The sequence below is a fragment of the Malurus melanocephalus genome, unplaced genomic scaffold (assembly GCF_030028575.1).
Source record: "Malurus melanocephalus ecotype Western Australia unplaced genomic scaffold, MMel_1.1 scaffold_278, whole genome shotgun sequence".
Lineage (NCBI taxonomy): Eukaryota > Metazoa > Chordata > Aves > Passeriformes > Maluridae > Malurus > Malurus melanocephalus.
The window spans coordinates 960,386-974,908 of record NW_026623510.1 but is presented as its reverse complement, the minus strand read 5'-3'; the positions used below and the strand labels follow the sequence as shown (position 1 = coordinate 974,908).

Below are 14,523 nucleotides of genomic sequence, written 5' to 3'. Positions count from 1 at the left end.
TCCCGTCCCGTCCCGTCCCCTCCCCAGACTGTGGATTGTCTCTCCTGTTAGAAACAAACAGATGAGCACCAGACTTGATGTTCTTCCTTCATAGGAAGACGGTTTTAATCTACTTTCAGTTCTGCCAAAATCTCCTGGAAGCTCCTTGCCACGTCATGGCCCTTCCATTGAAAGCAGAACTGCTCYTGAAACTTTTTCCACCCATCACTGGATGGGTCCCAAAAATAAACGAGAGAAAGCCCCTTGTCCCCATGAAGAGGTTTCTTAGAACAATGGAAATGTTTGGAAACGCGCCAGAGAGTGGGCGGCAAGCAGAGGATAAATGACAGCACGGGGAGAGCCAAAGCCACGGCCAGCAGGCAGGGAAGCACAGAGGACGGACCAAGAGCCACCACASAGCCACCATGCTCCCTGCAAGGACCGTCCTGCTGCTCACCCTGCTCCTCAGCTTCTCCCTGCACCACGCCTCAGGTAAGGAACCTCRTGGGCCACTGGGGCTGCGGGACAGGGCTCTGAGCCCGCACTGGGGACGTCCCGYTGGGGAGGAGCAAAGCCCTGGCCAGGGCAGGGCAGCCATCCCGGGATGCAGGGATGGATGGAGAAGGTGCTGGGGGGTCTCAGCCAAAGCCAGATTTGGGAGAGGCTGTGGGAGCTTGGAGGAGACTCTRGCAGTCGTTCCCCAGGTCTCAGCTGGATGAACAAGTGGTTGGAGGGAGGAGGGAGAACATGCAGCTGCTTGGAGCCTTCCAAAACACCCTGCAATTTGTGCCCCTGCTTTGGGAACCCCCAAAGCTCATCCCCAGACCGAGCACCCTGACCTTGCCGTGTGCTCTGGTGGCTGCAGTAACTCGGGCTGTGAGGTGCCGGGTCCCTGGCTGTCCCCCTCCCCACTGCTGTCCACGTCCCCATCCTGAAGGGTGACAAACCCCTGTCATGGGATGCTGCAGGAACTGCTGAGAAGCTCCACAGCCTCTGTGCTGTGTTCCAAATCCTGGGGTGCCATTGTCTGGTGATTCAACTCACAGCATCCCCGTTCCCTCCACAGCACAYTTTGCACCTGTGGAATGCTGCTTTGAGTACGCACAGAAACCCATCCGACACCCTCAGAGCTTCTACAGGACATCCAAAGACTGCCCCAAGCCTGCAGTTGTGTGAGTATCCCAGGGTTTGCTTCCCTTCCCAGACCTGGAGCAGCTGCCCCATCCCATCCTGCCCCAGACAGCTCAGTCCCAGCCGGGAGAGCTCTGGGGGGTGGACAAAGAGGGGAAAAAATAGATTTTAGGGCTTTCTGCTCGTGCCAGTGCTCTGGGAAGGCTCAGACAYTCACCATCAGCCCAAGGAGGGCAGGGGTTGCTCTAAGCCTCAATCCAGGATGGAGCTGCACAAAGGGAGGGAAGAAATAGGATATGGGAAGGGAACAGCTCACGGTTTGTCTTTGTTTTCACTTTTTTCTCACTTTCTCACTGCAGGATTGTGGCTGCCAGTGGTGATGAGATTTGTGCCGACCCCAAGAAGTCCTGGGTGAAGAAAATGGTAAAACGGCTTCAAGCAAAAAATAATCCATCCACCGTCTGACTTGCCCATCCAGTCCTCCTGTCCCTGGAGGGAGCCAACGGTGCTGGCAGCTCTTCTCCAAAGGGTGCTGTGGCAGCAGACACTGTCACTGCAGGAGGAGCCATCCCTGCAGGATCAGGTGTCACCGTGCCACAAACCAGCCAGCTACCCAGCTCCTCCTGCTCTCACTGCCCTGCCAAGATGTACCAGTGGAAMAAATATTTATATTAAAGACTCATTGCCTCAAGCTGCTGTTTGAATTTCTCCTGATTCTCCAGCCYAAGCAGCAGATCCTACAAGGCAGCCCAAGGCATGCTGCAACAAAAGCTTGTATTTCTTTGCCACAAGCTTGTATTTCTCCAGGAGCAAACTGTGCCTGGTCACAGTGTGTGTCACTGGGGATGTGACARTGGAGCCAGGCCTTGACCCACAGGTCCAGAACCATAGGTGAGGTTGCCCTCACCCCCAGGCAAGGCTGTACATCCTCAGGGCTCCATGGGCTTTGAAGATGCTCCAGATTTAAGGGGAGGGTTCTGGGAAAGATACTGATCTACCCAACCCTTAATACCTTGTCAGCTTCCAAATGTGCTGGTGGCTGCTGCCAAGTATCTGAGGGAGATGAGGAACAATGTCCACAGTGCCAGGAGGGTGAGGACACAACCCCTTCAGCTGGGCAGACGGGTCCTCTGCAGGGCTGGGGAGGGGTGGGAGCAGTGTGGGATCCGAGATATTAACACCAGGCTGTTGGTTCCTCCTCTAATGGGAGGGGAAAACCTCAGGAAGGTGAATACAAACAATGTGGCAAATGATCCTCAGCCTAAAGCTCCATCTGTGTTTTACTCTCATGGTCAGAAAACACTGCAGTGCTGTATTTTCTGACACTGAATGGCACAGGAAGAACATCCCTAAAGACACTTTTGCCCATGAGCTGTAAGCACCATGGGATGACGCAGTGGTGAAAAACTGAAGCAGAATCAGAAATTGGGGGACAAACACCCTGTGGACTGTGGATCCCATGTCAGAGGGGACACAAGTGGCTTTCCCTGGAGAGCAGAGACTGAAAAAGCACACGGCTCCACACTGGCTCTTGCACATGGATGTGTATTTTAATAAAAATAATTCTGTCAATATACAGCAGAATGTCGATTTACCATATTTCCAGTATATTTTCATAGGTTTTTTCTCAGTTAAAATCCACCCCCCCAACCCCATTTTTTTTTTAAGTTTTCATGCGAAGCATCAGATAACTTAATTCACAAATACTAAGCGTAGACTGAACCAATGTGCAGAGTTTGTGTAATGTCCACGTAGCCAATGTTGTACCAAGGAGGTGACACTCCCTTCCAAAGGCGATGAGAAGCCTGGGGTGGCACAGGGAGCTGTGCCCAGCGGCAGCCGCTCCTCCAGGGCTGCCRGGAGACCCACGGAGACCTCACACCCCGTGCTCCAGCTGAGCATTTCATACCTGAGTTTGGAGCAACCAGCAGGAGAGAAGAGTTCCTGGCGTGCTGGGCAGGTCCTGGGGCTGGCACTGCTGTGTGTGAGCATTTCAGGGGCTGCAGCCTCCTCCTGCCTCCCGGCTGCACAGGCAGGACCCAGACACACAATCCCAATCCAAGGCCGGTGCAGAGTCTGGAAGTCACTATACTTGTGTTTTCCAGGTTTTCTTTAAAATCAGGATTATCCCCAGAGCTGTTGCTGCTTCTCCTTTCTCCAAGTTTGAGCCTTTGAGAAGCCCAGCCTAAAAAAATCCCTCTGTGCTCTCTTCTGGAGGAAGGATGCAGCTAAAGTCCTCCCGAGCAAAAAAAGGGTCCAAGCACACACCTGGACACGTGTGGAGTGACCAGAAAAGGTGTCTGCCTGGCCAGGGGATGTTCAGCAAGGTTTACATGGGCTCCAGGAATGTTTCTGTGGTGATGTGAGCGTCAATTCCACATGGGACTTGTGGCTTTCCTGTGAGCAGGAATTAAGCCTCCCTCTTGGAAATAAGAGCTGGCAGGACACGTGTTCCTCAAGCCCAGATGATCCCTGGGCCTGCTGGGCACTGCTAGAGCTCAGGCTGCAGCCTCTGAGCTCTGGTTTGGGGTGTGGGGAGAGGGACAGACACACCAGGTTCACTCRTCCATCAGCTGCCACCTCTGGCTGCAGGGAAGGGTGGTGGAGAGCAGCCCCATGGTGCTGCTGATTGAAGAGACCTCCAGGCTCTCACCGCCTCCCTTTCCATCCCAAATCTGCTGCAGATCCCCCCACACAGCCCCAGCAATGCTTCCCCAGCTCTCTGCCCTATGCTGGGACAGGGCTCACAGCCAGCTCTGGCTCTGAGAGCTGCTGGACTGCAGGAAGGTGGGACAGGATCACCTTCTCAAGGAATATGTTCCTTCTGCCAGGCTGTGCCCAGCTCCAKGGRRCCTCACTGCACCCAGGGCTGGAGTGTGAGGGATCTCTCTCTCTCCCTGCTGCTAGCTCAAGTCTGCACTGCTTCTTCACAGCAAGAACTCYCTGATCCCATGGGATCCACCCCACAGCTACTCAGACACTGCCCTACAGCCTGGCTGCCACAGGTCACCTTCTCAATCAACCCCACGACAGCACAACTCTGAAACTTGTGCCTAAGCAACATGTGCTGTGTATTAACGCAGTATCAAAGCTGCAATCCAGCCTAGTTTGCTCTGCTGAAGGAGGAGATGGATAATCATAGCCAAGGTGGAAAATGATGTATTCAATCCCCAGAACTAGTTCCAGCAGCTCTGGTTGCTCCAGTTTTTCAAGGCAGCCTCAAGAACAAAGCTATTTAAAGAATAGTAAAGATGCCTTAATAAAATGTGAAAAACAAGAACAAAGCTTGAGGACAGGTTGAGATGTCACTGTAAAAAAACAGAATTAAGGAAGGATGTGGGAAGACCCCAGGTGCAGGTAACATGAGAGGTGATTCTCCTGGGGRGCCCCATTCTCCACACCAGCCACAGCTGCACCTCTTGGTGTCCAAATCCAGTCAACAACAAGGATCACCAGCATGTAGGAAACAGAAACAGGCTGGAGCACCCATCCTTCACCACACAGCTTTCACACATCCCCAGGCAATGAGCTCAGCTGTGGTTCACACAGGGCTGAGRGAGAACATCCACTGGACAACCTCTCCTCAACATCTGGACACTGTGTATTGTCCAGTGCTTCCCTGGGAGCCCCTCTCCATTCTGCTGACCACACACACGAGCTCAGTTCCTAACAGACTCCAAAAGAACAGCAGAAGTGCTGTAGCCAGCCCAGCTGCAGACTGAGGGGATCCTGTGTGGTGGCACAAAGGGACTGTCACACRTGGGGCTGTCCCTTTAGGCCAGCAGGACAGAACGAGGCAGGGAAGGGAGCTGACACAGGTCAGTGTCTGACAGACGTGAGGCACAGAGCTGCCCCTGGTCCTGGAGCTCCCACAGCACCCAGCACTGCAAACACCACTGTGGTCACACAGCTGGGAGAATTCGGGGATGGTGGGAGGCACAAAAGCAAGAAGGTTCTTTTCTTTGGGAAAACTTCTTACTGCTACCAGCTTCTCCTACAGGCTCCACAGTCACTTACATGGCTTTACTGAAGGACTCTTGGAAGCAGTGACCAGGTTGCTTGAGGCACTTGGAATAACAAATCCCAAACCATTTTTATAAAAGTAAAGTTTGAATTGCCATGTAGCCTCTGGTTAGTTGTACAGCCACATTCAAAGTTAAAGACCCCAATTCACTTTAGCTCTGTTTTAAAAAATTGCTGCAGCAGTCCAAACCAAGTTTCAGCTGACATGAACCATCAAAGAGCAGCCAGGGATATTCAAAGGCAAGAGACTGTGAAATACAAACTGGGAAGACCACATCAGAAATSCCAACCTACCCAATCAGGGGTAGGTTGAGGCCTCCACCACACACCACAAACACACTTATCTTCCCCACACTGCATCATGGCCACCTTAGTCAGAATCTGAGTACAAGAAGCAGAAACCACTAGAGAAAACCACCAGAATACTTGAAATAAATTTTAAAAACCCAAATAACATCCATCATGCGTTTCTTGGCACCAAAATAACCAGATATCTAGGAACATCTCATTTTGTTTCTTTTTGTAGTGAAACCAAAATAAAAAAAAAGATGCTCTAGGAGAGTCAGCAAAGCTTTGCTGAGAGTCCAAATGGTGCATTAATATGACACATATTGAAGGCTTAAAGAAACCACAATGAGAAGGAACCAAAAAAACCTCAGAGATAAAGATGGTGTTGCTACAAAGATCTGACTGCAGCCAGACTGCTGCAAGCAAAGTGGTGACCAGCAGCAGAGGAAGTCACTGAATGAGGAAGGCAAAGCAAAGTCCTGGAGTATTTCAACCTCAGTACCTACAATCAGCCCAGCAGTGTGCTGCCAGCCTAAGGAATGGAAAGCCTGCAGGAGAATCCCACCAGGCAAAGTTCACACACTGTCTTGGCACGTATGGGATCAGAGGCTTTGGGAAGGAAACCTTCCCACTGAGTTATCTCTGCACTTGYAGCAAGGCAAGGACTGCAGCCTGGGCTAAGATTCATCAGCAGAGGTAAAAATGAACAGATGAGCTTTCAGGCACGTGAGCTGCTCCCCAGAGCTGAAACAGAAGCCCAGACTGAAAAGGAAAATTCTGCTTGGAGCAGAATTTCTCTGCCTCTGTTTCCCTGGAGGAAAGGTTGTGGTAGAGCTCCCTCTGCTTTTTGTAGCTATACCAGTGATCTGATAAAAATATCTCTTCCATCTCTAAACTTATTGTTGCCTTTTTTCTTAGACCAGCACAGCTCTAGCACTGCTCATCCAAACTGCACACCTTCACCAAAAGGCAGGGATAGAGCTCCCAACACCTCCAACATCATCTGCACATTCACTGCCACAGTCTGCCCTGGCTCCTGCCCCTCTGCTCTACCTTGATTTCAGATCTCATGTGCCAGCTGCAAATCCAGCCTGCAAACCCAGAACATCCTTAAAGCTTTGGGCTACTGCTACTTTCCCTCTCAGTGGCACACAAGCTCTCTTGCTGCCTCCAGTCCTCACACAGGCTAACCTCCATTTTAAGGACAAACCTMAACAAAACCTGTTTGTCTTTCATTGACCTTTACAATTTGTGAACAGCAGTAAAACTCATGTTTGGTTTGAGCTCCCTCAGGTCCTCCCCATGGCTACTGAGCTAAAATTCATTTGGTGCACAATTCCAGCTCCTGCCAGTGGCCAGGCTGAACCTGCCATCTCCCAGTGGTACAGCAGAGGATGCAAAGCACACGGCTGTGCCAGGAAACACAACACACTCAGAAACACTCACAGCTGGTTTGAAAGCTTGGGCCTGACACACAKCATGGACACACGAGTCCATTTTACTCACAAGTTACTCACCCTCAGATCTTTGCTGGTCTCTTTTGGGCCTGAAATTGATAAYTATCTTAGCAATCCTTATAGAAACATTTCTGAATGGCTCAGGCCTAATAGAGTTGACCCCAATCTGCTAACTGACCTCAGCATGTCCCACCTGCGAGAAGAGCACAGCTCAGCCCAGGTTTCTCAAGACACTTCCAAAACTGAGATTGTTGTTAGGGGGTGGAAGAGGGCAGGAAATACTGTTATTACTGAGTCAGTGGCAGAGCCCTTTTCCATGGACAAAAAGGGGGATTTGTTATTTAATTAAAAACTGTCAGCCCACCATGGCAACACCCACAGATGTTTCTGGGCAGCTCACATGGGCAGCTCTATCCACACAGTGGCAGATGACTTCACATTCATCAGTCCTGTCCCTCCACTGTTTAGAGAGCTCGATTTAACTCTTTCTYAGGGCTGTGARAMRCTTCTACAGCACAACYACTAACTCAGGCAAKGYCAATCTCCTRCTCTTCCCACTCACAAAGCCAAAAYTGAGAGCCCTGGGCTCTGAGGAGAGCCACCACGAAGGACCAGGCTCCTCCAATTCCCATCATCAGCATGGGACAGGACCTACCTCACCCGGCCTCCTGAGGGGGTTATGATGTGTGTGGCTGGGACCGAATCTGTGGGCAATAAATACATCAATGACTTTGTGGAGGTGGAAGAGACCTTTTTAATAAACATGATTCAAATAAAATTAAAAAAAAAATCCCTCTGAACTGCCACTGTGAGAAGAGTTCGGATTACTAGCRCGGATGATGCTGTATGTGCACGATGGAGGGAGAAGGGAAGAAAAGAACAAGCTGTCACCAACTTGACGAGCTTCCTCAGTTAATCAGCATAAACCAGCTCAGCAAAACTCTCCAGATAAAATATTGGTGGAACCATGAGAAACAACTCAAATCAAAACAAAGAGAAAAATCCCTACATCAGAAGGCGCTACATTAGAATAACCAGCGAAATACCGAGTGCCGCTGGAGCCGCAGCAATGGCAGGGAGACAGGTCAGATCTGCCAGTCTTCCTGGGGTCAGGAATAGCCACACGGTGAGGGACTCACTCAATCCTTGCACAGGCAGTGTGTGTGTGCTAGAGGGGTGTCGTGGCAGGGAGGTCAGGCTATCGAACGAGGTGGTGGTGGTGGTGCAGAGTGGCAGCGACGGAGGGTGAAGGGCAGCACTCCGCGGTGTCAGCTCCGGCCCCTCTGCTGGTCAGTGCAAATAATCGTCTACTCTGGCAAAGGAGCAGGAGCCCAGGCCCACGCGAGCCATGAGCCGCAAACACTCCGAGGCCTGGCCCAGGGCGAGCATCAGCGGGGGCTGCTTTGGCAGGTTCTGAGATTCTGTGGGGCAAACAAACAGAGCTGTTTACAAGAGGTGTCCTGGCTGTGTGCTGGCCCACCTGCACTCTGGCCTCTCTCTGTCCCTGCTGCTCCATACATCCCCACCACCCATGACATATCCCACTGCTCAGCAGGGCCTTGGACAAAGTGCTGCTGTGGTGGTCAGAGCAACAAAAWGGCAACGAAACTCCTACTGGTGCTGTCTGCAGGAAACCCTCAAAGCGTGAGAGATAAAGCATGGAACAATAGGAAAAGCAGGAGAAACTGGCCCCAAGTGAGAGCCAACCTCTCAATCTCTCCCCCTTGGGCAAGGCTGCACATCAGCCCAAGCCCTGGATAAATCCCATCCCTCGTCACCATGTCCTTACAGTGGGAGGTTCCCTGTACAAGCACAAGGGAACYCCAGCTGAGCTAGACAAGGTGTCTGGTAGCCTGTGTGATGAGGCATGTCAGCACCATGTCCCCCTGGTGACAGCCCTCAGCAACTTGTCCATGCTCCTCCAGCACGGGACAAACAACTGCTGGCTGTCAGGGSAAGGGACTCTCCTTCTCAAAACAGATAATTTCTGTTCCTCTACTCAGTCAGAACAAGAGCCCTCATGGGTCTGTGGATCACTGTTCCCTCCCGTAGAACACAATCTCTAAATCTCCTTCTGGCACACTCAAGAGTGARATGCACAGACCCCACAGTAAACCTGCCTGGGCACAGTGAGCCAGACTCTGCAGAGGAGCCAGGTATGGATTTCTGAGACACAGTGGACAGAATTTGACCCCTGTGGATGGACTGAACTAACCCAGACTGGGGAGTGTCCTGCAAAGTTACCTGAGCAGTGACACAGCGTGGGCATGGTCTGGTGACAGCATCAAGGGCCCTGCCTAGAACGAATCAATCCCTTTCTTGCAATCTGGTGTCAGGCCATAACCTCATTATTTCTCCACCTTGGGTCTTTCTGAAGCTGAAGATGCCAGAAGGATCAGTAATGACACAGCAGCTCAGTGGTGGCAGCACACCAGGTTCAAGACAGGGGAACAAACAACAAGAAGCTGCTGGGCCATGGAACATGCTTGTCTAAGGGAAATGGARGAACAGCCATAAATGCTCAGCTCTGAGGACAGAAAGGAGAGCAACAGAAAGTTGGAACCTGGATCTAAGCATGATCCATCCCACTGACATGAAGAGCAAAGCTGGGGACTGTCAGAACTGCATTACYGCCCTGACAATCCCCAGCAATAGACAGAAAGGCCAAAGCTAAACACAAGCATTTCTGAATTTGCCCTAACACTCCCAGGCTTGCTTGCCACAGGACAGCCCTTGAGAGCAGATATGTCTGGGGGAACACTCCCACAGGAAGCAGATCTTACCCAAAATAGCACTATTGAGAGCAGCACACACAGGTTCCCTCTGGATGGGGTCCAGCTGTTGGCCAACGGGGCAGTTCCAAGGGTCTGAGTAAGCTAACAAGCTAAAGGCATCCTGTGAGAGAGCAGAAAGGCACAGTGAGGTCAGGCAAGGCTGCAAACACACAGGAAAWACACCAAGTCCAGCTGGGGCACCTCCTGCCATCACCACAGTGACAGGTGCCTACCTCCTGAAAAGAAATGGCCCTTTTCTTCTTGGCAGCAAGGGACCACACTGGGCCATCAAGASAGTGGATTAAAGAGGGTGCCCCCTTCACCTGGCAGGGGAGCCAGCACAGGAAGGCAGGAGGGTCACCTGGAGAGAAGAAGAGCATGCAGTTGCCCCAGGAAGCCATGCAGGAGAGCTGTGTTTCTTCTCTCCTGTGCTGAGAATTGGGTGTAGCTGCTCTGTATTCCTCTTTGGATCTCTGATCCCCTGGCAGGTCCCTTCTCTGTCAGCAGGTGCAGAAGTGGGGCTTACCCAGATGTCTGCAAGGGAACCCACAAGCCCAGAGAACTGTTGCCATGCAGCACAAGGCCCAGGCTTACCTGAAGCATCTTTTTGTGCATGGTGTTCTTCCCATATTCTCTGCAAAGCTGCTCGCTCAGGATCTGCAGCTCCCGGCCAAACTGGATCATTCTCTCCGTGGCAGCGTGGTTCCCTCCACAGAGCTGCCTCTGGGGGCAGCTGTCTTCTGGAGGAAAAGCAGTGGAGAAGGATCATCTTGCACTCCCCACCAATGCCCACTGTGTGTCATGATAAACTCCCTCTCCTGGAGCAGGCAGCTGCTCCCTGCTCTAGGTTTATTCCATTGGAAGCTTTCTGTGATCCCTGCACCACAACAGCCAGCTGTGGGTTTGCCCTAATGCCTGTTAGTACAGGGAAGACTTGAGCTCTGTTAAAGCCTGAGGACTACCAAGAAATCAAGTCTTCTGAAAAAATCCTGGGAGCTTGCAACTCCAGCTGTGTGACACAGCACACAAAATCGAGAAACCCTTGATGTAACAAATCCTGGACTCAGAAAACTTTCAGTCAGAGATGCCAACAGCACCAATTTCCCAATATTAGTGACCACAAACCCAYTATAAGTGCAGCAATCTGTTTCAGAGGTAGTGTGGCTGATTTCCCTGCTCCCTCCAGGCTAAAGACAGTTATGGCTGACCAGTTGTGCTGAGGTCACTCTGAGCTGGACATCACCAGCCTGGCACAGCCCAGCTCAGCTCCCCAGCAGCTCTTCTGCCAGGGCTGCTCTCAGCTCAATTTCATGACCAGCACAGAACAGACATCTGACCCCTATTGCTTTTCCTGCTCCAAAACATCACCAGCACTGCTGTGAGTCTGTGAAAAGCCAGACCTAATTTTAGTTCCAGGACAGATTCATTTTCCCCATGAAGCAAGCAGTTCATCCACTGGGTGGGGAAAGAAGACCAAAGTAATGCTTTTTCCCCATAATTCAATCAGAGTTTTAACTCCTGAAATCAGCTTTTTCTACTTCCCTTACCCCTCCTGCCTCTGAGRACCTACCCATGCTGGACTCATCCGTCTGCAGGATCTCTTCGTGTTTGTAGGTGCCATTCATTATCCTGGTGGATGAATTTTCCAGGACTCCGTTGGGGTAATGCTCAGCCTCCATTTCCATCTCGCTGTCACTGAGGTAAAAGGAGGGAAGAAAGGTCAGATGTCTGAATTTAAAACAGTGGCCAGCAATGGTCAGTACACCAGAAGAGGCACCAGTGGGACTACTGGGAGCTAGATGATCCAAGTCAGTGCAGCAAAAATTGTTGGAGTCTTCTGAAGACATTCATGAAACAGGTTTCTGTTCCCTAAGTGCCTGTCATAATTCCAGGTGCAGAGTGCTCTGCATTTTTCCTTCAGGAAGCAGTCAACCCTGGGATAGCAAACAGCAGCCAGACAACAGRTAACACACCCAGAGACTGCACAGGAGGGGAATCTTGGCTATGACACACCCTCAGTCCCTGCAGACATTTAATACTGAACACTCAAATGCTCAAGACAGCAGCTGATTGCTGATTAACTGAAATTACAAGAAAACCTGACTGGAACTTGGGCTTAACGTTTAAAAAAATGAATGACAAATCCGACATCATTAAATGATTCCAGTAAATTGAGTCTGAACAAGTGTTTCACACTCAGTTATGTGCTGGGTGGCTCTCCAGAGGTCATAACTGAGCCTACAAACTGCCCTGCAAGCCATGCTCAGCACAGCAATCAAAGGATGAGTGCCAGCTGCAATTAGCAGAGATTCTTTTAATCACAATGACACCCTCTGCTCCAGCAGGGCCTCAGACAGTCCKGCAACACCAGTGTGGAAAATGAGCCCAAAGGAAGCTCAGTTCTCACCAGAGCTCACTCTGCTCCATACTCCAGCAAAGGCAGCAGTGGCTGCACTGTGCTGCTGGATCACATGTGGCTTCTCAGAGAAGTGAGGCTCAGTCTGACCTGCTCTCCCAGCATGAAAACAATYACTGCTGGCTCAGAGGCTCACCCAGCAGGAACAGGGCAACAGGTAGCCCAGGGGAATGACACAAGAGGGTGATGCACCAAGCCACTAGTGTCCTGAGCTGCTGCCTCAGCCAGCACAGGGCAGGAAAGCTGCTCAGCAGGAACAAGGGACTGGCTGAGGCAGCAGAAACAACACCAGGCTCAGTGGGAAAGCTCCCAGGCAAACTGTCCCATTGGGCTCCAATGGCATCAGTGTAATAGCACAGCTTGGTGGCTGAAACAGGAGCTTCGTAATATTTCTATGAGAAGAACCTCCAAGCTTGAGCCAGAGCAGGGGAGCCCAAACAGGTTTGTGTCTGCTATGAACAGCAGTGACCTTGYAGATAACAAATATTGTCCCAAAGGGCAGGACAGACACTGTTCTGGCTCCTTAGAAAGCAGACTAAGCCCTTTACCACCATCCCACCTCCCCTCAGGTGTCTCCAGAAGAAAAACAATACCTGGTTTCTTGGTTACTCGTACTACTGTGCTGCTGAGATTTGGTAGAATCTGTAGAATTGGACTCAGAGTAGTTCACAGATGAAGGGGAAGAGGAGGAGGAAGATGAAGATGATGAACTCAGTGTTGGGTATTTACTGTGACTCTGTTTGCTTTTTGTGGACATGACTCCATTGCTACAGGTTGGACTGTCTGCTCCTGAAAGCCAAGAAGGAAGAAAAGTGAGACCTGACCAACAATGTAACTGTGTTGTGAGGCCAACAAATTAGCAAGACAGCAGGCCCCAAAGAAAGCAAGCAAAATAAGACTGCAGATCTTAAATKATGGTTCACCATTCTTAAATTCAATGGGGCTTCAAGAAGACACACATGAATATGAAAGGAACCCCACTGCTCACCAGCAACATCTGAGCTTCATGAAGATCTAAAAATGGGCTGTAAATTAGAGATTGGCAGAAAYAGTTCACAAGTACAGAAATTACTGYTGAAAGCASAACTGCCCAGGCTTTCCACAACCTGTCTTAAGTTAGGGATGTACTTGATTCACACAACACTCAGCAATTAACAGCAATCCTTTTAATGAGCACAAGCAAACCTTCCTTGTTCAGGAGAACAGAAATCACTGAAAGGAGAGTCAGGCTTGACATTTCAGCTGCTCCTTCCCAAAAGGTGTTTATCAAGCCACAGAACACACTGACACAGGACACAAATGTCTGTTCATTACCACAAGTTTTATATGGAATCAGAACTAATTAACAGCAAGACAACTGCAAATCATTCGTGGCTTGAGTGATATTTTTGAAAAGCCTGGACTTGTCTTCTTCATATATTCTTCTCTAGGCCACCAATATTGGTTACAGGATCTTGGCTAAATGATGTAAACTGGAATGGCTGCTCCTCCAGAAGTGATGGTGATATATCCAAATTGATCAGCTGATCCCACAATTATGTTTATAGGGGATGTATTTCTATTTTCTATCACAGCAACACAAGGATTCAAATGGGCTGTTTTGTGCATTTTAGTGACAGAGTAGACTGCTCACAACAGCTCTGCTTCATCTCCGAAATATGCTCTGATGAAATTACCACTCYTTTGAAAGAACAAGGTCTGACAGAGAACTGAAGGTGATGTTCATGTGTAGAGACAAATATATATAAATGCTGCCTTGCACTGCAGTTGCAGATGTAGACATGGGTATTACCAAGAGCTTTTATAAACTGATGGGATCATTCCGACTAATCAGAAAAGAAACACACCCAGGGCTTTCTAAAACACAGCAGAGGAAAACAAAAATACTGGGTTGGAAAGGTGAGTGACAGCATGGAGGTTTTCAAGTAATTGTCTTTCTTTTCCCTAAATATTTGCCTGTCCACAGTTTGTCACATGCAGCAGTGGGAATACCAACACAAAACAGGCTCAGATGGCTGTGAGCAGCTCACAGCCCAGTGAAGCAGCTCAGCCTGTTACCAARGGCTCTGCAGGTCATTTTTCCTGGCTCACTCCATCTCCAAAGATGTASTCAGTAATTACCTAGGGAAGATATCTTAGGTGTCCTCATTTATCTTGTTCTTTCCACTTCAAATCCTGAAGTTTAATTTCCCAAACTCCAAAGAGCTGGTGCTCCAGAGCTGGGTTTTATTGGAACAGAGCTGTTCCCTTCTTACATGGTAACAGTGTGCAAGGTGAAGTCCATAGGGTAGGGAGAAGCTTCTGTGCAATGCATCCCCCTGACCTTTTGCTCCACTGGCAATGCAGCTTCTGCTCAGTTCTTTCTGGAAAGCAATGATTTTGCAGACTCCAAGGTACAGGAAACAGGCTTTGCTTTCCAGACCTCCTCTCAGCACTGAGTCACTGGTGGCTGCAG

The 14,523-nt window shown here is 50.1% G+C and overlaps 2 protein-coding genes across 3 annotated transcripts in view; one reads left to right on the top strand and one right to left on the bottom strand.

Annotated features, from left to right (window-relative positions):
• Positions 1-162: 162 nt before the first annotated feature.
• Positions 163-1,801, top strand: LOC130579492 (C-C motif chemokine 17-like). Its single transcript, XM_057376329.1, has 3 exons — positions 163-471; positions 1,046-1,151; positions 1,470-1,801. The coding sequence occupies exons 1-3, from the start codon at positions 405-407 to the stop codon at positions 1,573-1,575; spliced, it is 279 nt and encodes a 92-aa protein (XP_057232312.1). The 5' UTR covers positions 163-404; the 3' UTR covers positions 1,576-1,801.
• Positions 1,802-7,618: 5,817 nt separating this feature from the next.
• RANBP10 (RAN binding protein 10) overlaps positions 7,619-14,523 on the bottom strand; it is a 58,372-nt gene continuing 51,467 nt past the window's right edge. The window contains exons 10-14 of one of the 2 annotated variants that reach the window (XM_057376393.1): positions 12,662-12,857; positions 11,223-11,347; positions 10,247-10,389; positions 9,662-9,773; positions 7,619-8,299 (exon numbers count right to left, since the gene is read on the bottom strand). In XM_057376393.1, the coding sequence (XP_057232376.1) occupies positions 8,169-8,299; positions 9,662-9,773; positions 10,247-10,389; positions 11,223-11,347; positions 12,662-12,857 (707 nt within the window). In that variant the 3' untranslated portion in view covers positions 7,619-8,168. Of the gene's footprint in view, positions 8,300-9,661; positions 9,774-10,246; positions 10,393-11,222; positions 11,348-12,661; positions 12,858-14,523 lie in introns of both variants that reach the window. The other variant, XM_057376392.1, reaches the window with a different exon arrangement.